The sequence below is a fragment of the Parasteatoda tepidariorum genome, chromosome 12 (genome assembly GCF_982258835.1).
Source record: "Parasteatoda tepidariorum strain Cologne lab strain chromosome 12, Ptep-v5.0, whole genome shotgun sequence".
NCBI lineage: Eukaryota > Metazoa > Arthropoda > Arachnida > Araneae > Theridiidae > Parasteatoda > Parasteatoda tepidariorum.
In genome coordinates, this window is record NC_141766.1 from 65,810,117 (window position 1) to 65,833,712 (window position 23,596).

Here is a 23,596-nt window from a genome sequence, read left to right on the forward strand (position 1 = left end):
GAAACAGTTTCAGAAATATCATCTCTGGAATGCAAGAAACATTTACAAACTTTTGACATTGTGATTACTGCACAATTCCAATTTTGTATAAATAATCAAATATTTACCAACAAAACAGTAAAATTAAATGTTAACATAGTTGGTTCGCAAAAGAACCTTTTTTTAAATAAAATATGTTATACAAGGTTAAAATGCAATCCAGGAAATTAGCCTCAATGCAACAATTTGTCGACAAACATTGCTGTTAGCGATTGTAAGAAAATGAGTGATTGGTAGGCTTTGCTGAGAAAATATAATTCAAAATTTCATAGGAAAAAGAGTACAAAAACTTTCAGAAAACGAGTGAAATACAAAATTTATTACTAAATTATAACAAACTAGTTTTTAGAGAATTTCATAAAGTTCAAAATACTAAAACATTTTGAATCATTTTGTGAGAAAAAAAAAAACATTAAACAAACTTAAACAATAAATGGATTTGGCCCATGAAATAGAAGAAAAAAATCTACAAAAGCAAGTATCCTAGCCCCTTCTTCCACATCGACCATAATTTTGCCTTTCCCAAAGTGTAAGTCCCATAATCTCGAAAGAAGTCAAAGGTTTCTCCATTCATTTAGCAATCATGGGAGAGCTTCATGTGGTATTCTAGTTTAATAGGAAGCAAATTTTAATGCAAGCAAAGTACTGCTCAGTTGATGATATTTGAATTGTTTGGCGATAAATTTTTGTCTTAAAAAAGTGAATATGGTAAAATAATTTAAATTAAGAAAACAATCAGTTTTTTTTAAATTCCCTGATTTTTCCAGGTTTTTTACAGTATAAAAAATTCCCTTATAATTACAGGTTTACAAGGTTTTCCAGGTGGGATGCCACTCTGATAAAATATGATCTTCCAAATCTTAATGCTAATTAGTTTTTAAGTACAAAAACGTTTTGCTATAATTATAATCATAAACACAAGCATATAAGCAATATTTACCTTCTTTGGTTCTCGTTCTTCAAATAAAATTGGGCTGACTCTAAATGAGAGAAAATTAAATCTGTATTAAAGATTTACAGCAACTTACGAAAAGAAACAAAAATAGTTTTTTGAAGAAAATACATTAAAAAAAATTTATAAAACAAATTTATGGATAGTTCTTTTTCTTTCTTAAATTGCAAAGATATCAAGTACTGATTAGTTTTAAGGTTAATAGATCTTTATTAAATTATTTCAAGCAGCATAATTTATGCATATTTAAAATAAAATTTATATATTTTTGTAGAACGTTTGCAATATGAAGGATTGGTTCATAATGATGAAATTTAATCAATATGCTTACGTCTTTTATGTATCAACGCAGTTAAATATTTTAAAAAATACACACAAATAAAAAAAAATTAATAATGAAAAGCGAATTATATCATACTAAAAATCATAGCATTCATAACTTCAAAGCTACAAAACATACTTAATTTATCTATACAAGGGGGAAATACTAGCTTTTATACAAATGTATATTGATAATAAATATATAAAATCTGCAAATTACTACTAGTTTTTGTATTCCTTTAAAAAATATTCCACTTTTTGTTTTTAGTTGTCATCAAACTGGTATAAAAAAATTTGAAATCTGTTGCCATGTTAATTCCTTAATCAAAACTTACTAAACATAGCAAACTATCCTAATTATAGCTTTTTACTTTATAGATTTCAAAGGTCTTTTATTTAAAAAAAAAAAAAAGAAATATTTTAAAATGAATTAAACCACTGATTTTAATCATTTGATTTAATCCATTGGCAGTAAAACAAATGGGCAAAATTGGAAAAATGTTTCTCCCTTATACACTATTCCTCTACCTATTAACATGAAAAAACCGGTTTTGCTACGCAGAAAAAACTATAGGTTAAAATTAGACTTTTTATGTGTAGAACCATCAGACGGTTAAACAGTAATCACACAGGTATTAAATATGCAAACAAAAAAAACTAAAATGCATAATGAGGAATAATAATATTCCTATGGAATTCATTTCATGATTCTGTTCATTTCAGTGCGTGATTTGATATTTATTAGATTGCAATTTAGTTATGAAACTTGTAGATATGCATCCCAGCTGTGTATTAAAAAGTAATTACTAAATATTATGATAAAAAAACAATATGAATTTACATCAGAATACTATGTTAAAAAAGCTGTAGCTTAAAAATAACATTCATAATTTCTCAAATATAAACGACCTTAAAGTAAAAAGTACTGATTTCAAGTTTCTTTGTTACTTTATGACCTTCTTTAAATAGCACTTTTAGATACTTTAGTACTTTTAGCTTTGTCATTTTCTCACAGGTGCATAACGAAGGGTTACTGCGAGTATAAGATTTATTACCTTTTTGATCCATCACTACTTGCACTTTTTTCATTTTGAGCATCGATTTCATTATGAGGAGTACCATCACCAAGTTCCTAAAAAGAAAAATTTTAATGCCAAAGATCCAATATGAAGAAATAATTCCAACAGATTCCATATGTACAGCAAAGACAAATTTGGATAATAAAATAATGACTGAAGAATGTGCAATAAAGTCTTAAATCTATACCTGAAATTTTATTAAAATACTGAATCAATTTAGTTTTCATTAATTTTGAAAAAGAAACAACTAAGTAAGAAACAGTAAGCTTAAACAATTTATCCAACTTTAAGAAATATAATTTCAAGGGATATACTGTGTAACTGACAAGCAAGTTTTGGTACCTGCATGATACCAGGACCTGGTTTTAATTCTGATTACTCCACCAATTATGCCTTATGAGCAGTACTGTGTAACATTTAGTTTCAACACAAACATTTTCAAATTTTTACTTAACTTCAAACAATTAAAGAAGTAATTATATCTTTCAAAAGTCATGTAGTACATCAGTTTCTTAATAATCTAAAGTTGAAGTAACTCGTTTAGGAACACTATATTTTGCTATTATGCAACATTTTTATATTGATTGACTTAATAAAGAAAAATGAAGATGTAATAAGACACAATGAAAATAAAATAATTCCCAGCAGTATCTAAGAGTGAAAAAACAACTTATTTTGAATTGTTAAATTTTATTCTAAACAAATAAAAAAAATAAGCACAAAAGGGATAAATAGTAACACTACAACTTTAATGCATAAAAAAAATTATTTTTAAAGTTGTCACGATTTTGTTATTTTTTATAGTTAACTTAAACCAGGGTTGGCAAGTTTTTTTACATGTATCAGTTTTAATCATGGATAAAACAGTCATGATAAAATCTAAACCTAAGAAATTGCATTTATCCATTAATATAATTACTAATGTTTTAAATGGCACTTTACGCATAGTATTTACAAACAAATATTAATTATACTACTTTTTATAAAATTTAATATATATTGAAAATGCTAACAAAAAAAACCTTTAATAGCATAAATATAGAACCACTATATAGACTCACTTTAAATATAGAGAAAGTTCTTTTGGAAGTTCTATAGTTGAAAAGTTGCTCTAGCTTCAAAAAGGATATTTAAATAAAAGAAAAAGTACTTTAAACATTCTGTTAATAATTATTTTATATAAAAAGACATGGAAGTATTTAATTACTAGCAATGCAGATTTATTAGAATACGATTTCATAACATAAAAATTTATGCATTTTTTCTTTAGACAATGCTGTTTGTAAATAAATTCCTTGTTATATTTTGGGTTTTAAATGGTTGTAATACTGTAAGATTAACAAAAAAAATTACAATTTATAAAAACCAAATAAAATATTTCTTTTTTAGTGATAAAAAAAATAAAATAACAATTGTACTAAACATTTTAGTTCATTGCATCGATTTAAAAAAATTTCTTGAATGGGTGAGAGTTCATGAATAAAATAAAACACTACAAGAAAATAAAGTGAAATTTTTTTCTTCTGCTCAAAACTATGATTTTTATTTCAATATAATTAAATATTATAAAAAAAAAATCAATATATTAGCATATATTCATACAAATTTATATTATTAGAGTATATCATATACTTGTGTACATTTATAAATTAGCTTATATCCAAATAAATATATTTATCCTGATAGAGTCATTCAATAAGAAATAATGTCTTGTGCATATTAGATTATTTATATAGAATGATGCTTAAGGCATTTATAATGCAATGTATAAATACATTCATTTCCCTAACTGCAAACGTAAAAAATGGGTACTTCTTGAAGTAATTTTATATTTCAGAAAAGAAAAAAAACATGAATTAAATCAGATAAATTGCATCAATTTAGAATTTTCAGCACCTTCAAATAATTAAATGCTATATGAAACATGCGAGAATACTGGAACAGGAAATAAAGTTTATCTATGTAAGAAACTAATGAATCGTAACGAATTTACTTTGCTGAAATTAGGAAGCACAGTTTATCTTATTTAAAAAAAAATTTCAAAATTCTAAAATTTATAAATTGAGAATACAAAATACATGGTTTTGAAAAGAAAACATTTGCATAAATATAATGCCATGTCTACCAAACTATTGGTTTCTAAAACACATAGTAAAAAGTAATATGAACAGAAAGGTGTCTTAATTTTTTACAAAAATCTGGTAATTTCCCAAAAATAGCCGAAAAAATATTAAATAAAAAATAACGAACTTAAAGAAACTAGGAGAGCATCATCACATTTACATATTTTTTTAAATCTTACTACAAGTGAGATATTAGTTTCGAGAAATTAATTTTTTAATAAAATCATTTCTTGCACTCTGCTTGACAGATATTTAAAGAAGGGCTAAACAGTAGAAGTAAACAAGTAAAAAAATAAAATGCTTAAACATAAGAAAAGTGCTCATGATAAGAAAATAAAAAATTTTTAAATTACTTATAATTACAAAATTGAAAGAAAAAGTTTCACTTTTTTTAACTAGAATACTTACAAAGTAAACTTTTATAAAAGAAAATTTTTAAAAATCTATAACGTGTTACACATAGAACAATAAATGCTTTACTCAGCACAAACTAAATTAATCTGATGAAATTACTGTCTACACAAATCATTAAACCAGTTACACAATAAATAATCGAAATAAAAAATAAAAATACTTACCCCATCGTTATCATGACTTTGCTCTGAATTATCATTATCTTGATCAATATTTCTAAATAGAAAAAGAATTACTCAAAATTATTTTAAGCAATTCAAATCAAAGTTTTTTTAAACAATCATAATAAATAATAATTTCATAAATAACGTTTTGAAAATAAAATCCAATTAGTACAGATCAACTTAGTGACTAGGTTTAATTAGTATCAAACAGAACAAATACCAATTTTTCTTAATTCATAGTTAAAATAGATTTTTTATTAAAAATATCACAACCAAAAATTTAATACAAGGGTCTTAAATTAGGCGTCAAATACAAACATGACTGTATGATAAATCATTAAAACTGGAAATTAAAATAGAAAAGGGATTCTGAAAAATATAGTTCAAATTTGATATAAACTGATAAATGAATTAGTGTCGTCTAATGAAAATCTTTATTAACACAAAAAAAATTATAAAGTAAGCCTATAGTAGCATAAAAATAGACTTTTGGAATAATTAAGAATTTGAAAAAAAGAATCAATTGTACAAAGCTGATTATTAATTAATTTAATCTCATTGCAAATTTTAATAAAACCATGGTTCTATTAAAATTTGATTTTATGAATCAAATTTTAATAAAACCATTAAAATCTTTCAAGCAACAAGAAAAAATATATTTAACCATTCAAACTATTCTGAATAATTTTTATTCCCCATAACTTACATTAATAAGAACCAAAAGATAAGTCTTAGAGGAAACTTTGAAAAAAAGGATGAATGCTGATTCATAAAATAATTTTACTTTATACCGCAACAAACATTTTCTAAACTATGCAATTTAATTTAATTAAGTGCAAAAATTCATAATTTGAATATAAACATAATTAAAAAATTTATTTCAATTAATTTATTTATATCAGTAAATACTAAGCTATTTCAAAAATTTTATTCTTTACTTTAATTTCTTTTACTTTTATGAGAGTGATACAAACAGAAAACAAAAACTTGTTTTCCCATGTCAGTTGACACATTTATACAAACCGGTTTCTATCATCATCCTTTCCATCAGAGCCTTCATTGCCATCACTTTGATTATCATCATTTCTTGAGTGCCTTTTAGGGCGTGCTCCAGAAACATTCATTTTTTTACTAAATGAAGCAAAAATCTCCATTAATTTAAATATTAACTTAATTTTTAATTTCAATGTAAATTACATTTAATGAAAATTATATGTTTTTACAATATGCATAAATTAAAATAAACAAACAACAGCAATCTGATTCATTAAAATAAAAGTGAAAAAATAAACAAAATGTTTAATTTTTCAAGCTTATTTAATTTACACTAAAATAAATTTTTCCTGAAAAAGAGATTTTACAAGTTACTTTCATAAATTATGATGAAAGTTAAGGGGAAACTATAACAAATAATTGAGTTATTAGTTATAATAACTTTGCACTATACAATTTTTTTAGAGAATTCTTCATTTAAATTTAAAATATCAATGTAAATAAAACAAATTATTTTATTTATTTTCATCAAATAAAATAAAAATGAGTAAAAGCAATACAGCCATGCAATTGAACAAAAATTTTTTAAGTGTTTCATGGTAGATTTCGAAAAAAGTAACTTGACAACTTTTCCCCCCTGTAATACTATCAATGCTAGAAATTGAACTTCAGAAAACTGAGGGGAAAAATTGATTATTGAAAAAAATTTATTTTGCTATGTTTAGCTTATACAAATATGTGAAATACATGAAAATCTGAATTACCAATTTTTGGGACTTATGTTGATTTTCTATTGCATGGCAGAAAAAGTAACTTGTCATACTAATAGTACAACTTTCTCTACAGCGAAAAAAAGAAAACAAAAATTTTTCTGTTTAAGAGTTACGCTATACTACATGAGAAAACTATCATGGCAAATTCTGTTTCACCTAAATTAGTAATTTAAATTAAAAAGTATAGAAAAAATGTGAGTTCAAATAAATCAAAAGTAAACCATGAAGCTTCAAATGCTTTTTTTTTTTTCAAAATATCAAAATGCAAACAAATTATGGAAGGATTAATCAGGGTTACATAGTCGAGAATTTGAACTCACTTATTTACATGCTTTAAATTTTAAATTACTAATTATAGGTGAAACAGAATTTGCCATGAAGTATTTGCTATGATTCTCCCCCAGAATAGCACCATCTTATTGTATTAAAAAATTTGCAATTAAGATTATTAATTAAATAAAATATTAATTCTTATGTAGTTACTTTGGTTGAGACAAATTATAATCGAACAATAACCAAAATAAAAATAGAAATTTAACGATATATTTCATTTAGTTATCATGAGTAGCTAAATATAAACTTATTAATATGATTCTCTAACAAAAGTTGCAAAATGAATGAAAGAACTATCATTTGTTAGAGTAGGAAGACCCCAATGAAGGTTACTGAAAGGGATCTTATCATAAAAGTAAAAAATTTAAAACCAGTTTGTAAAAGTTGGAATGTCTGAAAAAACTACTAGAGAAAGACAAAGTCTGTCCCATCTGAAACAATTGAACCATTGAATAAGAAAAAAAGGACTTGTTACAGTGATTAAAATATTATTACAGTTATCTAATTGTCAGCTTTAAAAATTTATCCAATAATTCTATGTTACGCACTGCATTTAATCATTGTAGAAAACATTTATACCCTGTTGAAAATTAGAGTAGAACCATTTATAGCAGAGCAATTGTGAACTAAAACTGTTTAAGTGCATGAAAATTTGGAAGAACCTAAAATTTTTAGCACATTTTGTTGGCCCTAAGCAATTAGATGAGACATGCATTTATTTCTTAGTATTATTTCCATCTTTTAGGGAAAAATTTTAACTTTTGTGTCTTTTAACACCTATACTTTTATCCAGTATCTTATTTATCATTAAAAAAAATTATTTTGCAAATAAAACAAACACAAATAATATTGGTAATTAAAAGGAATCCATGAAATCTTTTATGAACAACTACAATTATTCAATACTTTGTACAATAGTTCTTAAATTTTATTTCATTGAAATCATTTTATTCAAATTTTAAAAATTTCTTGAAATAAACCATCTAAAGATTTTAATTAAAAAAAAATTTTTGGAAGTATAAAAAGAAAAAAACAGAAAAATTCTGCAGTTTTAGAAAATTATTTGAGAGGCACATGTTCTGAATGCCCTGTTCCCCACAATGCCTGGGTTTGCAACTAACTACAAAGCAAAGAATTTTTGGCTTAACAGCTAGGATAATACTATTATTTAAAAAATAAATTATTGATATTTAGACCAGATATTGCAGGATAGGGAAGATAAATCAATATATCTTTCAAGCATTTAGATCATGGGCTCCTAGCCTTTGTGATTTATCACACACTTTGCAAGTATTACTTTTGCAAGTACTAATATTTAAGAATGTAAAAGTATTACTTTTACATTCTTTATTTTTGATTTGGTACACTTTTAATCATAGTGTTAAGTTATGGAAAATTCCTATCAGCCAACAATTTTTTATTTCAAGTTCTTTTTCGAATTTTTTTTAATAAAGGTTGCCGTTACATATGAAAAAATTTTTATATATATATATATATATAATAGCTTAAAATAACTTTTAAACTTCTTAACATGAAACATTTTTTGTGCAAACAGCAAGCAAAGGGTAACTCAAACCCTAATATAGATAAGTTTTTTCTCTACAAATTGCAGGATTAATATCTGATTTACTGACTAGTAATTCATGCAGAATTAAATATGTACTGATTTCTCAATCCAAAAAAATATGATTATCAATTTTTCAGTAAAATTCAATATTTAAAAGCTTTTTTTTTTGTAAGTTTTTGCATATCCTATAGAAAGTCCTAACACCTTCATAGAAGTTTTCATGACCCACTAGGAGGCAATAGCAGTCATGTTAAGAATTTATTCACAGAAATAAATAAAAATGTCATTAAAAAGCAATTTATTCTTCTTTCTTTTATGATATATTTCTTCTGTAGTTTCAAAACTACATTCAGTATACAGTGTTCTCCTTAAGCGTATTTAAAAAGTGGCCTGCCCTGCCTGCCTTTAAATCATTATAAACACACATTTTTTTTTTTTTTTTTGTAAAAAACAAAAGCCACCATCTCCTAAAAGCACTGCCTTTTTACTTGTATTACATTTTTTTAAAAAATTAACAGTTATAATTCACATAAATAATAATTACACACTGCTAAAATTATCTGTGTTAATAGGTTTGTTCTGATTACTATGTATTACAAATATTTACTTAGTTAGGATTATTTTCAACTGGTTACATTTTAATAAATCTCTTTTTTTAAGAGAAGAGACATATTAATAATTTTAGAATTGCTTTTTAAAAAACTTTTTTTTAAAAAAATGCACCTGAAAATTTTCCTTTTCTTATAATTTTCAGTTTAAATTGTAGAAAAAAGCTATCAAGTTGTTCATCAATTAATTTTTTTTAGTTTACTTTTTTATTTATTCTTTTTTTAAAAAAACTTTCGGTTATTCTTTTTATGCACAGAGATTGTAGTTTATAAAAAAATAATTAAAGGCAGCTAAAAGACAAATTTTTTTCTTATTTTGATATTGAGTGAGAATTACTTTCTTAAATAAACATGTAAAATATTATAAGAGGGAATTTAAAAAATTTTGAGGATTAAATTCAGTTATTACATAAAAAAACACATTTTGATAATTTTTTATGGTGTTATGTGAGTGTACTTTCAAAACTCAAAGTGCCTTCTGTGAGGAAGTACCCAGCCCTTTTTTATGCCTATGGAACACTCTGTAGTATATGAAACTATTATTTGAAACTATTCTTATATATAGTATACATGATTAACTTATACATTATATAATAGATAACTAAAAAATTAACCTTTGATTTTTGTCACTTCATCAGGTATATATTTTTTATTTTTCCTCAAATCTAAAAATAAAGGTTTAGAGAAGTGTTTATTTTTGCTGACAAATGAAAAAAAAAATTCTTAAAACCTGTTTAACTTATATTAGCTGCAGCATTTACAATTAATGCAAACCGAATCGACAACCAAAATACCATGACAGGTGGAGTTAAATTATCTAAGCTTAAACATAATATACATAAACAATGTCTATTGCAGATAAATGAAATTTACTATAGAAAAAAGTTACAAATTAAGATGGTGATACCATTGAAATAAAACTCTTCATTCGCTATACTATATTTGTTTTGTTATTTAGTGTCAATAGGAAAGTTTAAATAACAAATAAAATACAGATTTCTTTCAAGTGTTACTAAATACATTAGAGATCTTTTTTTCTTTTAAAATTATGTCAAATATTTTTTAAATAATGATATTGTTCCTCCACTAGTCTCTAATACCAAATGAATAATAAACAACGCTCTATCTTAAGAAATAATGTAAAAAGCTATGGGTAAAAAGTGACTTTTACTCATAGTTAAAGCATATAAAAAATTAAATATTTTTCAAAAAGTTGACAACTTTTTGTGCTGACAATAAATAGATTAAAATTTACTTACTTCATCAAAGCCCAAACAACTTGCGAACTTACCTAAATTATATTTAATCAGAACTTTTTTTCAAAAAACTCTCTATAACAATACACGAGTTTAAACGGCAAATGAGGTCATCATTAATTATTCGTAACTACATATGTTGATTCCCTAAAATTGAAGAGAGCAGAAAATTAGGAAATTAAAAAGACATCTTTAACAAAAACTTTAATTAAAATAAGCGAAGTAGCATATCAAAATATTTATTGGAAATATGTTGTTAATGAAAAATAAAACTCGCCAGTAGGCATGATTTTCTTTTAGAGATATAAAAGGAATTTTTTCTTTTGATTTTAAACATAAATATCACTCAAATACTGGTTAATCAATTATTTTCCGACCAATACTAGCAGATACTATAAAAACATTTTAATTCTACTTACAATTTACAATTCATCTCGTTTATAGAATAACATAAAGTTAGAAACAATCGCGCATCAAACATAACATGATTTGTTGTTTCGGTGTTTGTAAAACTTGCTTTCTTCAAGTTGCCATAGAAACAGACATTAAGTTTCAGTTGCCACTTTCAGCGAGTGAAAACATAAATGAGAGCAACTTTATTCGAATTTTAAGAACTTCTACTTCAATATCGAATAGAAAATAAAAATTCCACATTAAATGTAACGTTTTATTCTTCTTTAGGCTTCTATAAAATTCTTTATAGAATCCATTTCCAATTGTTTATACAAAACCGAGATCATTCAAGTTATAGCAGCGCTGGAAGTGCAGACACGCATATGATGCTGTCGACGTGAAAGATTTCCAACTACTAGTCGTGATCTGGTTCAGCCCACTTTTCTGAGAGATCCTTTGAGATGACGTGCATATATATGCATATCTAAGTTTTTAATTTCGCTTTTGTTTCCTTTTCTTTCTATTTCATATTTTTTCTTAATATCACCAAAAAAAATCTCATTCATTTTTAATTTCACGCGACATTATTTGCAATAATTCATTTTCTTATCTGGAAAGGTGGGAAAATTATACAATGATCCTGATCTAGATAATCTTGAGATTTTAACCTCCTTTTATTTAAGTACATTTTTTTTAATAAAATCTTTTGAAGATAGAGTGGAGATTTTTTTTATTAGTAGTATTAGTTTAATGTCGTTTGAGAAACAAAAATTAACTATTCATATTACTAGAATGATTTCAATTACACCTTAAAAATTTTTTGATTATCTTTTAAGCATTTAGTATCAGATTTTCTATAATAAAATATTATACAATCGAATCATGTTTTAGCGAGTACTAAGGGACTGAAACAATCACAGCGGAATAATGAAAATTCGCATTTTCGATATTATGAATTTCTATATTAACCAAAATTATTCTATTAAATAGGAATTTTCATATTAAAAAAATAATAAATACTTAACAGTTTTTTTCATATTTGTACTCTACATTTAGGAAAATACTTATGTCAATATTTAAAAAGTTCACCAAAGTTATTAAATTAAAACAAACAATAAATTTAGTAAAATTACTATCAGATAAATATATAATCGTATTTTTTTTCTGTGCAAATGATTTAGAACTTGTAGGTATTACAAATTATGTACATGTTCAAAGTATCCGAAAAATTTTCTTGTGCCTTAAAATATCTCTAGAGAGTTTCCAAACTGGACAAGGTTCGTGAAACCGTATAAATTAAAAAACAACGCTTCATTCTTTGTGTATTTTAGAGAAAGGTAAAAGTGCCAATCAGGAAAGAAAAGAGAATTGTAGCTTATTTTCGCTTTCGTTAAATCGGATAATCCATTTCGTAATATCGGTATTTTAATTACATTGTTTCGATGGAAATTCATTTGGGGGTTCAAAAAATATTCATCACTTTGAAATTTTCGCTATTTCAGATTTCGCCAAAATAAGATTTGAATGTATTGCTAATTCTGAATTTTACGTCTTTTATGTTACAAGAATAAAAGATATACATAAATAACAATGTAAAAATTTGAAATTCTTCAAAAGATTAAAAAGTAAGCTTATTATACGATTCTGAGTAATTGTAAAAGTTCTGATAAATGTATGTTTTTATCATACGAAAAATTAAAAAACGAATAAGCAAAGGTCCAGAAAAAAATATGGACATATATTGTGAGCTAAAATAATAAATGATATTAAAAATATATCACCCCAAATAAACTTTTAATCTCATGATTACAAACACAAATCTTTCAATGAATAAATGTAATTCTTTTCTCTCAGATTTTGAAATCTTAATCCTCAAATTATGGAGAGCGGAGTTATTGCTACATGGAAAATATGGTTCGTATTGTTTAGTCAGAAAACAAATCGAAAGTTTGCTCTCGTTTGCTAATTTTACTTTCTTGAATTTTTAATTATATCACTAGAATTTACTTAAAAAACGAAAAAAAGTTAACAAATGTTTTATAAAGCTTATTAAATTCATATGCATTTGATAAGCTTTATTAACCCTTAACAGCTACCCACCTAATTGTATTTTATACTCAAGTCATTTTAACCTGTGAGTAACTATTGAGGATTAAACAACTACCAACTATCTTTAAAAACGAAACTAACTTCGAATATATAAATTCGATAAAAAGAAACCTACAAGATCAATAATTTTCCCCATAGTACATCAAAGATTCTTCATATATTATCCCTAAATAATATTTTTTTTCCTCTAATTTCCAAAAGTATAATCTTCAATTTAACGAAAAACTTCACATTATGTAAGTAACTAATGAACTATTCGTTACGCTTCGGAATTTTGTTTTTTTCATTTACAGTTTTTGATTAATAAAAATTATAGACTTCCACTTTTAAAAGATTTTTGTTTAATAATCCCTTTATTTACTTTTTAAAAAAATTAAAAAAAAAAGAAATTTTATTGATACTATATTGACTGATAAATTTTTTTAAATAAATCGGATTGAAAAATTATTGAGCTCACCACTTATGAGTCGAATCCTCTTCAACTATACACACATTTTGTTCACAGTTTTATTTCACGAGCACTTTTAAATAAAATGTGTTCCTTAATATATATATTTTAGAATCTTAGTCAAAAATGATGATTTGACTATTGAAGGATATGAGATTAAAAATATTCAAACCAATTTTATTTCAGTATGAAATATTTCTAGCAGGGGCATTTCATCTCATGCTTTCAATAGTCTCCGGCAATCAAAAAGGTTTTCAACCTCGATTTTCTCAATAGTGATTTAATAGATTTCGTAAAAGCTTTCTATATTAATTTACATCCATTTTGTTTCATTTATTTATAATTATTATTTTTTTAAATTTTTGTCGGCGAATACAACAAGGCATATTAATACAGTTTTTGGGCACATAAATTGTAATTTATAATTTGAGCAAACTTTGATAGCTAACTTTAAGAGCCTTTATGGCTTAGAGGATAGACCGCTCACCTTCGACCTATGGCTGGTTGATACGAATTCTGCAACCGGCTCGCACCGACTACAGTACTGACTCAAAAGCATTCTCAGTGGTAGACGTTGCCGTTAGGCTAACCGTGGTAGGTTTCCGTGGTTTTCCTCTCCATGTTACACAAATATAGGTTAGTTCCATCAAACAAATCATACACGAAGGATAATTTCTTCCAATACTTGATCCAGGAGTTCCTTGTCTTCTGGATTGGATTCAAAATTAAAAGACTGTGGAGTTGAGCATTAGTAGCCAAAATTGGGTCAACTGTTTAACGATGGTTATGAAATAAAAGATATTTTGTATAGAAAGTATAAATGGGAATTTTTTTAGAAACAGCATCATCAGCACACAAACAAGCAAACAAAAAGCAAATGTTTCATTTTATTTGCTAAGCAAGAAATCCCCATTAATGTAAAATATTTAACCTTTTGTTAAAAAAAATATATTAATAACAATTCATTCCTTTAAATAAATGAAAAAGATGTGGATAAAAAAATAAATAAATGGAATTAATAACTGTAAATAAATAATCTAACAAATGCTTTTGAATTCTATTTGTTTAAACATCTACCTAATGCTTTCCTAAAATAAAGCGGTCTTAACTGATTATAATATTCATAGTTATGTGCTTCACTTATTATTCTCACATGAATATTCCGGCTTATGAAGAGTTTAATGATCCGAAACTGAATAAAGGCGGTCAAGGGGTTTCACTAATTATTTTCGAAAGAAATATATGCTGATGATAGATTTCAAAATGAAAAAGTAGATTGCTTGCTAGGGGTCTATATGTCTTAAAAAATGTCAATTCGTAATCATTGAGGCCCAGATTTTGATGACATAATTATTTTTATTGCTACACTTTTGTAATTTTCTGCTTATGGGGCGTGTATTGAGATTTTAGGTACTTTTTTTTTAATTTTTAAGATTATGGAGTGCTTTTTTCTGTCAGGACATTTGTTTTATGAATTCCAGATTTTTTTAAATTTATTTTTTATTTAGATTTATTTATTGATTTCAAACCTTCATTCAATTTTTTTTATGTGTACTAGGTGTTTTTTAACATCAAATTCTCCTAATATTTTCTCAGCTTATTATAACGTAACTCTCATAATCGTCTTCAACTCTCGTTATCGCCATACGTCACTTTTTCTTCATTTAACATTCATTTCTATCTTTAATGAAAATTGCATCATAACAGCTCTAATATGTGTATCGTAATAAAATAAAAAATACTTAAATTTATGAAAAAAATGGAGATTCTTATTTGATTAGAATTTTTTTTTTAATAATTTAAGAGTTTCTTATAGTCTAGAGTCTTCCTAAAGACAAGTTTCGGAATTTTATGATCCACCAAATCCAGACTAGAAATCATAAGCAAATATAAATTCAAACAATATCCCCCATTAACTCTTGATTTTTTTTCCGATGAAAAGAGGTGGATTCTAACTTTCTTCTTTCTTTCTTTGGGTAAAAAATAACAAGAAATTATTTTTATTTCAAAAAAATTTTTTTTTTCACTGCTTACATTATTTTTTTCCATATTTCAATAGACTTTCTCATAAGTAAATTGTATTTTCAGTTTAAAAAATTTCCCCATGTTTTCTCTTTAATGATAATAATATTGAGTCCAGAAATGGGAGACGAAAAGAAAAAAACAGAGGCTTATTTTCTGCTTATCTTATTACTACCTTAACGATAATATAATCGATATAATTTTGGAAACTTCTAATGATTAGAAATTTTGTTTTTCGTTTTAATAATAATGAGTTCAGTTTTTACTGAGATACACTCAATTTAAACCATTCAAATTTTCAATTAAAATAGTTCATTTAGAAATCAAAGTATTTAAAATTTTAAAAATAAAAGTAATTAAAATAAAATGAAAAAATAGGTAGTAAATTAAATTTTTTTAATATACTACCTATTTTTTTATTTTGTCTCAAGTTTATCGGTGATTCTCACGAAATATGACAATTTACAGTCTCTTGCTCTAATACTATACTACTAAAAGAACTTCTTTTTCTTAAATTTTAATATAGCATTGCTGTTAGTATTTTAAAATGATCTTGTACTAGCATTTACTGTTTTGTATATTTAAACAATTTAATTGAATTTCAAAATGTCATTGTCCTGTTATGTCACAAACAATATTTCCAATATTAACTAGCTTCAAAACTTCCCATAAATGTTTCAATATCTAATTTGTTTTTATCTCAATCGTTGTAAGCATTTCTAGAATATATGCAGAGGGTATTTTGTTGAAAATAATTTTTTCTGTCAATAATTTGTTTGTCACAAGAAAATCTGTCATTTTCCTGGCTTCTTTTATTTAGTGATTTATAACCAAAATAGATAGCGTCAGCAATCAATATCTATGTTAATATATTGATTAGAATACCATCCTATCTGAACATGTCTTATTGCATGAATAAAGAACCAACTTTCTGGTTAAAAACCCATTTCAAAACATTTTTCAAGGTGAGTATGTTTTTATGTAATGATTTTCTTGTCTTCTTGAAATCATTAATAACAAACTACATAGATTTACCTGAGTTATTTCAAGAAATTCTGTTGTTTTCTACTGAATCTTAGGCCGAAATGTTAAATTAAAGTTACATATATATATTGGCAAATTGTCATTATCCTGGCTTATGAATGCCAGGACATTGAAACAGTTACCAGAAATTTTTTGAATGTAAAGAGAGAAAGCAAATATTAACCTAATATCAAGTTTATGTAAGATTGTCATATGCTTGAATGTAATCAAAGTTATTTTTTTATTTAATGATTGATTATTATACACAATTTTATTCTGTACATATCAGCAACAAAAATATTTTTGATTCTTTCTACAGTGGATAAAAGAATTAATTAAAGCAATTCATGGTTCATCAAACGTAGAGACTTAACTTTAGTTACTTACTACACTGGTTATCATAAATTAAGGAAAAATCACAAAAATAGCGATAACTCTTTCAAAAGTAAGCCAAACCGTGCAAAATTTGCATATGTTGTCCACTAAGAGTAGCTGAGTAAAATTGCAATATGCAAATTAGTGGCGCTGCACTCGGCTTACGTCATCTGCCTGGAGCATAAAAGTCCAAGTTTGAGAGAAAGCACACAAATTTTACTGTGATTGCGACATTGAAAATCTGAGATAGCCAATTCGTAATAATGACCTCTAGGCATCATTTGCCTGAAGAACTACGATGGAGAGCCATCGGGAGACTAGAGGCAGGGCAGAGTCAATCAGAAGTGGCCAGATGGCTAAATGTGAGTCCATCTGTGGTTCATAGACTTTGGAGGCAATTTCAAACCACAGATTCGGCATCTAGGAGGTTCAGTCAAGGACGGCCAACTGTTACGACCAGTGCCGATGACCGATATTTGACATTAAGTGCACGCAGGAATAGAACCGCTACTCCGACACATCTTAGATCCTCTCTTGCTGCAGCCACCGGAAGGTTGGTGTCAACGTCAACTGTGCGCAGAAGGCTCCACGAAGGTGGTCTGTATGCGAGACGACCAGCCATTTGCGTGCCGCTCACATCACGCCATAGGAGAGACCGTTTGCAGTGGGCCCGACAACATGTCCACTGGACGTCAGATCAATGGAGGCCTGTTCTCTTTACGGATGAGTCCAGGTTTAGTCTAGAAAGTGACAGTAGACGTTATTTGATATGGAGAGAACCTGGGACCCGTTATCATCCATCAAACATCCGTGAAAGAGATGCATACGGAAGAGGCAGTGTCTGTGTTTGGGGAGGCATATCCTTAGGAGGGCGCACATACCTCCATGTCTTTCCAAGGGGAACCGTGAATGCTCAGGTTTATCGAGACAACATCCTTGATGCTTATGTGCGCCCATATGCCGGGGCAATTGGTGATTGCTTCCTGTTACAGGACGATAATGCAAGACCACACAGAGCTCGCATTGTTGATGATTATCTTCAACAGGAAACAATTACTCGCATGGAGTGGCCAGCTCGATCCCCGGACTTGAATCCTATCGAGCACGTTTGGGATGCTCTAGGGAGGCGTGTATCTGCCATCAATCCGCCCCCTCAGACCCTTGCCACGCTTGCAACTGCTTTACAAGAGCAATGGCTCTCACTTCCTATTGAACTGATAGACCGCATAATTGAAAGCATCACACATCGCTGTTTGTGCTGTATTGCTTCTAGAGGCAATCATATTCCATATTAAAGGTACTTTTTCTATTGCAAACCGATACTTCCAATTTGTTTATTTTATACATGTGCTAATTTCTATACTACTATTAATGTCTGATAATTTCTTTTTATGTTGTTTAATACCTTACTATGTGTTGTATATTGTGGGTAAGTTTCATAAAATTCCATGTGTAATTTCTTGAGTTATCGCGATTTTTGTGAATTTTCCTTAATTTATGATAACCAGTGTATTAGCTTAAAACGACTGTTTTTTTAACTTCTAAGCTAATATGTCCTTTTCCTAGCATTCAAAATTTGGTGAATTTCTATTTTTTTTCTAGAGCAAATGTCAATAAACTACATTTCTGTCTGCAAGATATTAATAAATGTAACTAAACAAATATACAAAAAAAGTTTAGATTATTTTGAAGACTTTAAATTTGAAGAAATTTTTTGTTCCGAATTGTCATGTTTCCGAAGAATCACCCTTATATATTTTGTAATAAATATTCAATAAAATTCCAATTTTTTTGAGTAATTTAAAATTAACAAAAACTACTTAGAAAATTGCTAGAAACTTTTTAAATTTTCAAGATATTCGAATTGGAGTTTTTTAGAAGTTACCAAAAATTTATGAAAAGAACTATTTTAATTTTTTCCGCACAGGACAAAGGTTTACTTTAAATACTCATACCTTGCGCTATTTTTAAATTTTTTCCTTCAAATTTTAAAATGATATTTTTATTATTACAGTACAGAACCCGTTATCCGGAAATCAGAAAACCGGAAGATCAAAAAACCGGAACGAAATTCGAAAAATTTTCCAGCCATTTTTTTTCAAAAAAATGCGTTTTTCCTCATAAGATTTCAGGATTTTTCGTTCTTTTTTTAAAGATGTTTGTTTACCTTGCCATCATTTTGGAAATAATCATTAGAGTATTACTTCATCGTTTTTTTCTTCTTTTTAAGATTATTTCCAAATATTTTCTTTTTTTTTTAGTTGGGTTTAACAATAAAAAAACGGCTTTTTGTAGAGATTCAGAAAGCCGGAAAAATCAGTTATCCGGAATAGCGATGGTCCCGATCGTTCCGGATAATCGGTTCCCTACTGTAATTAAAAACTTCTCAAAAAATTGTTTAATTAATTTGAATATTTCAGTCGTTATTCAGTCCCTGACCAAATTATTAGACGCAATATAAGATTCTATGTAAAATCCTAATTATCAGATGATACTATATAGCTTTATTGTTTTTACGCGGCTGAAACCACTTTGCACTCGTTAACGTTCGTGTACCAATTGGTTGTACGTTAAAAATAAATACAAATTGGAAGTATATAAAAAATCTCCTGAATAAAGACCCATTACAGGTATGTTTAAATATAAAAGTATAGGATATAAAATCGTGCAAAGCATGTAATTATTAAAAAAAATACAGTGCGTCTAATAATTTGATCTAATTATTACAATATAATAATATAATACTTGATATAATAAATATTCTATATTTATATAATGTATCGTCTAATTTATCCAATCGTCGAATTTATATTATATATCGCTGTGGGGAGAGTAGTTACAGACCATGTCAACCTTCATCTATGAAAAGGTACCCCGACATAGAGTCGAGTTAACATGTCTTATATACTAGTGAATTGTAATTGTAATTTTGTAGTGGTAGATACGCTACAGTACTCCCCCACCAGAATTATAGCTATGATAGAATTCGATGAATGGACGCCACTAGTTGATTCATTGCTGTTTTGTGCGAAGCCGGGAGAGCTGTATTAAGATTACCTTATTTTTTTGAGTGCTGAATGTGAGAGGTGTATTAACTTCACGGTTGTAGTTGCTCCTGTGTTGCCGTTAGCAGTCGAGTGTATGCAAGCCAACGTTGTGTGTGATCGAGATGAGACTGAGTAGCAACTGCGTGAGGAGGTGGATAATGATGCAGTCACAAGTAGCAAGTCAACTGTTCAATGTGGACCATCCAACGAAGTAGGCGTTACTGCCGACGTAGGCGTATCCAGATCAAAGTGGGCGTTTTTGCCAAGGTGGGCGTGTTCACATCACGTCCGGGTCACCAATGTGGGGAGAGTAGTTACAGACCATGTCAACCTTCATCTATGAAAAGGTACCCCGACATAGAGTCGAGTTAACATGTCTTATATACTAGTGAATTGTAATTGTAATTTTGTAGTGGTAGATACGCTACAATCGCCTAATTTAATCACTTTTTACACAAACGCAAACTAATTCAAACGGTCTCAGTCCCGTAAAAACAATAAAGCTGAGACGGTAGTAAGAAAACAGAGACGGTAGTAAGAGAACGGTACTGGCCAGAGACGGTAGTAAGAAAACATAAGATAAAAAAAAAAAATTAGTTTCTTACGTCCACATCCTCCATATGAATACTAATGTTAACTGTATTTAATAATTTATTTTGATTTGATTTTTAATGTGGCAGAGTAAAATTCTTCATGTAGGACGACGGGATAGCTCAAACAATAGCACAAATCCTGATGAGCCAAATTATGAATGATGAGGCAAATCGTGATAGGATTTCGTGGTTTTTCTCTTCATATAACACATATGTTGTTTAGTTTTACTGAAAGAGCTCTCTACTATGCAAAATTTTTTTTAAATTGAAATTTGACGTACAAGTTTACTTTGTCTATACATATGAAATTGTTTCTTCTCAGTGCTTCTAAACATACCACAACCGGTCAAATGACCATTTAAGAACTTTTGCATCGAAAATGCGCTTATCATCTTATCGTTTTTGCACATTTGACTTCATGACTTTTTCTAACAATTATATGCAGTTAATATTGTATTTTTTTTATATTTTATTTGCTTCGAATAATACTTGTCGTATACCTACTTCTACCACAACCGGTCACTTGACCGGGAGAACAATTCATTGCTTTATTAGGTTATCGGATCAGAAATTACGATGCAATGAGAGTTCAACGTATTGCATTCGATTGCACATTTCTGCAAAGACTGTTGCGTAGTTAGTTCAATCAGAATAACTGTGAATTCAAATTTCAAGAAAATACCAAAATGTTAGATTGACTTTTCTGTGTAAGAAAAAGTGATAAAAACTAAATGTTTTGGTAAGTAGCTTATATTTTATTTTGTAGCTTTACTTCATTTCCAACTGTTAGTTTTTACACAGAAAAATATTGAAACAATCAAGACTGCACAAGTTCTTAAAAGAAATAATATTAATTATAAGAATTATAGAAATAATAATAATTAGAAGAAATATGTTTGCGGAAAATGTACAATGGAAACATCCTGTATATATAAAAAATGCTTTGAGCAATGAATTAAAAATTCTTATTCTTTTTATTGAAATACATGAAAATTGGTATTATACAATTTTGCTTAGTTATAATAAAGTTTTTTTAGTTTATTTCCTTCCTAACATCCATCTTTCATTCATTCAATCAAGAAACAAAGTCCGACTATGGCTATGGTTGAAATAGATATACATGAAGTGTTGGTATGTTTAGTGTTAAATAACATTTTCATTAAAGGAGATAAAATGAAAAGAAATATTATCGTTCGTTCTACTGTTTTAAGCAGAACACGCTACAAAATTCTTTAAGAGAATAATTTATTCGAAAATATCATAAATGCATATCCTTTAGAGACGTAAAATAAAATAAATTAATCATAATTAATGAATAGTAGTCATTTTTCTAGGGAAAAAAACGGTGCCATTAATTGATTAAAATGTCTGAAAGAGTTTAAGTTACCTACCACTACCTCTTTTTCTTTTTCTCTCTTAAATCTGGCTATTGTAGGAGTCTCGTTGTTTAAAAAGAGGAAAATTTGTATAGATCGTAAGTAATTTTAAAGTTTGCCTTTATTTCTACTACTAACATATCAATGCAATAATATTTTAAACATTAATATTAAATACCGTGAACATGAAAATTATATTTACAAATCAGACTGCTTTTGAATTATTTGAAAAAATAAAAAAATTTATGAAACTTGGGACACAATGCAAGATGTTAAAAAAAAAAAAAAGAATAATCAAAATTCAATATTATGTGAGATTCTAAGAAAAAAAATTCATTTTTAGAATTATCTATATTAAAAGAAATTGATGAATACAAATTAGATAATTAGCTTATTTATTAATAAATTAACAGGCATTTTGAAGGGATTTTGAATAGCCACTTTCAAGCCGGGGGTGAAAATACAAAAACATTCCCAAAGATAAAATGTCTTTTTCGTTTTTTCAAAATAAATAAATAAATATTTCTATAATATTTGCATCATTTTAAAGTATATTTATTATAAAGTATTTGCATTTAAAGTATATTTAGTTTTTTTGCGAGGTGAGAAAGGTTCTCTGAAGGATGTGGTGGGGAGCAAGCTTGACATGGGCACACAAAAGCTATCACAACGTTTATAAATTCATAAAGCTCAGAGTAACGATAATAAAGAAATATAGGTAATCTTTTAACCTTTAAAACGATGTAATTAAAGGGACTGTCTTTTTAAAAATGGCTACATTACCAACTAAATGTTTATTACGTGTTTCTATCAAAAAAATTTTAAAAAAGGGAAAAAACTTAAATTTTGAAATAGTTTATGCCAAACAAATAATTCTTATAAGCTTATAATACATTCGTAGAACAGTTAAAGAAATATTATAGCCACTTATAGTAAAAATATTGCCTTGTTTTTCTAGTATTAAAATGATTTACAAAAAGAACCCGAATTTTCATTTTATAGTTTATGTGTTGTATTACAGGATATTTTCTTTTAAATTTTCAACTTATTTTATCTTAGATTTTAAATGTTAACATTTAATTAAAGGTTTTGAAAATCTTAATGGATTAAAAAAATATATTAATAATAGAGTGATTAAAATAGTTTCAGAATTCACCGTTCTAGAATTTTGTTTAATATTTTGCTCCAGAAATTTTACTCAATATTCTGCCCTTTTATTTTTGCCTTACATCAGAAATAAAAATATTTGTGTAACTTAAAACTAAAATTTAAAAACTATATTAGATTTTTTAGTATATTTTTTTAATTACATACATATAATTGTGAATTTTTCATATTAACGAAAAACAAGAAAATTATTGTACCCACTATAGTTCAATAGTACTTATTAATATGCAAACAATTGAAGTTAAAATCTTAAAGCTTTGATTTTTTTTTTTTTTTTTTTTTTAATCAAAATTGAGTTTTCCAGTAGACGTGCGTACGGGAACGATGTAATAGCAATGAATTTCGCTTTGTATTTTTAAACCAGATATACTACTTATAAAATAAAACTGTTTAAATTAATTGTATGGTTAATTATAGACGA

The 23,596-nt window shown here is 27.1% G+C and overlaps 1 protein-coding gene across 6 annotated transcripts in view; it reads right to left on the reverse strand.

The window, feature by feature from the left end:
• LOC107455527 (testis-expressed protein 9) overlaps positions 1–23,596 on the reverse strand; it is an 83,466-nt gene that overhangs the window by 33,471 nt on the left and 26,399 nt on the right. For 3 of the 6 annotated variants that reach the window (XM_087156165.1, XM_016073127.4, XM_071188375.2), the window contains exons 3-7: positions 10,658–10,769; positions 6,116–6,223; positions 5,093–5,144; positions 2,368–2,444; positions 980–1,019 (exon numbers count right to left, since the gene is read on the reverse strand). In XM_087156165.1, coding sequence (XP_087012291.1) covers positions 980–1,019; positions 2,368–2,444; positions 5,093–5,144; positions 6,116–6,216 — 270 coding nt within the window. In that variant the 5' untranslated portion in view covers positions 6,217–6,223; positions 10,658–10,769. Of the gene's footprint in view, positions 1–979; positions 1,020–2,367; positions 2,445–5,092; positions 5,145–6,115; positions 6,224–9,980; positions 10,017–10,625; positions 10,770–11,041; positions 11,193–23,596 lie in introns of those variants that run through there. The other 3 variants (XM_016073128.4, XM_016073126.5, XM_087156166.1) reach the window with 3 other exon arrangements.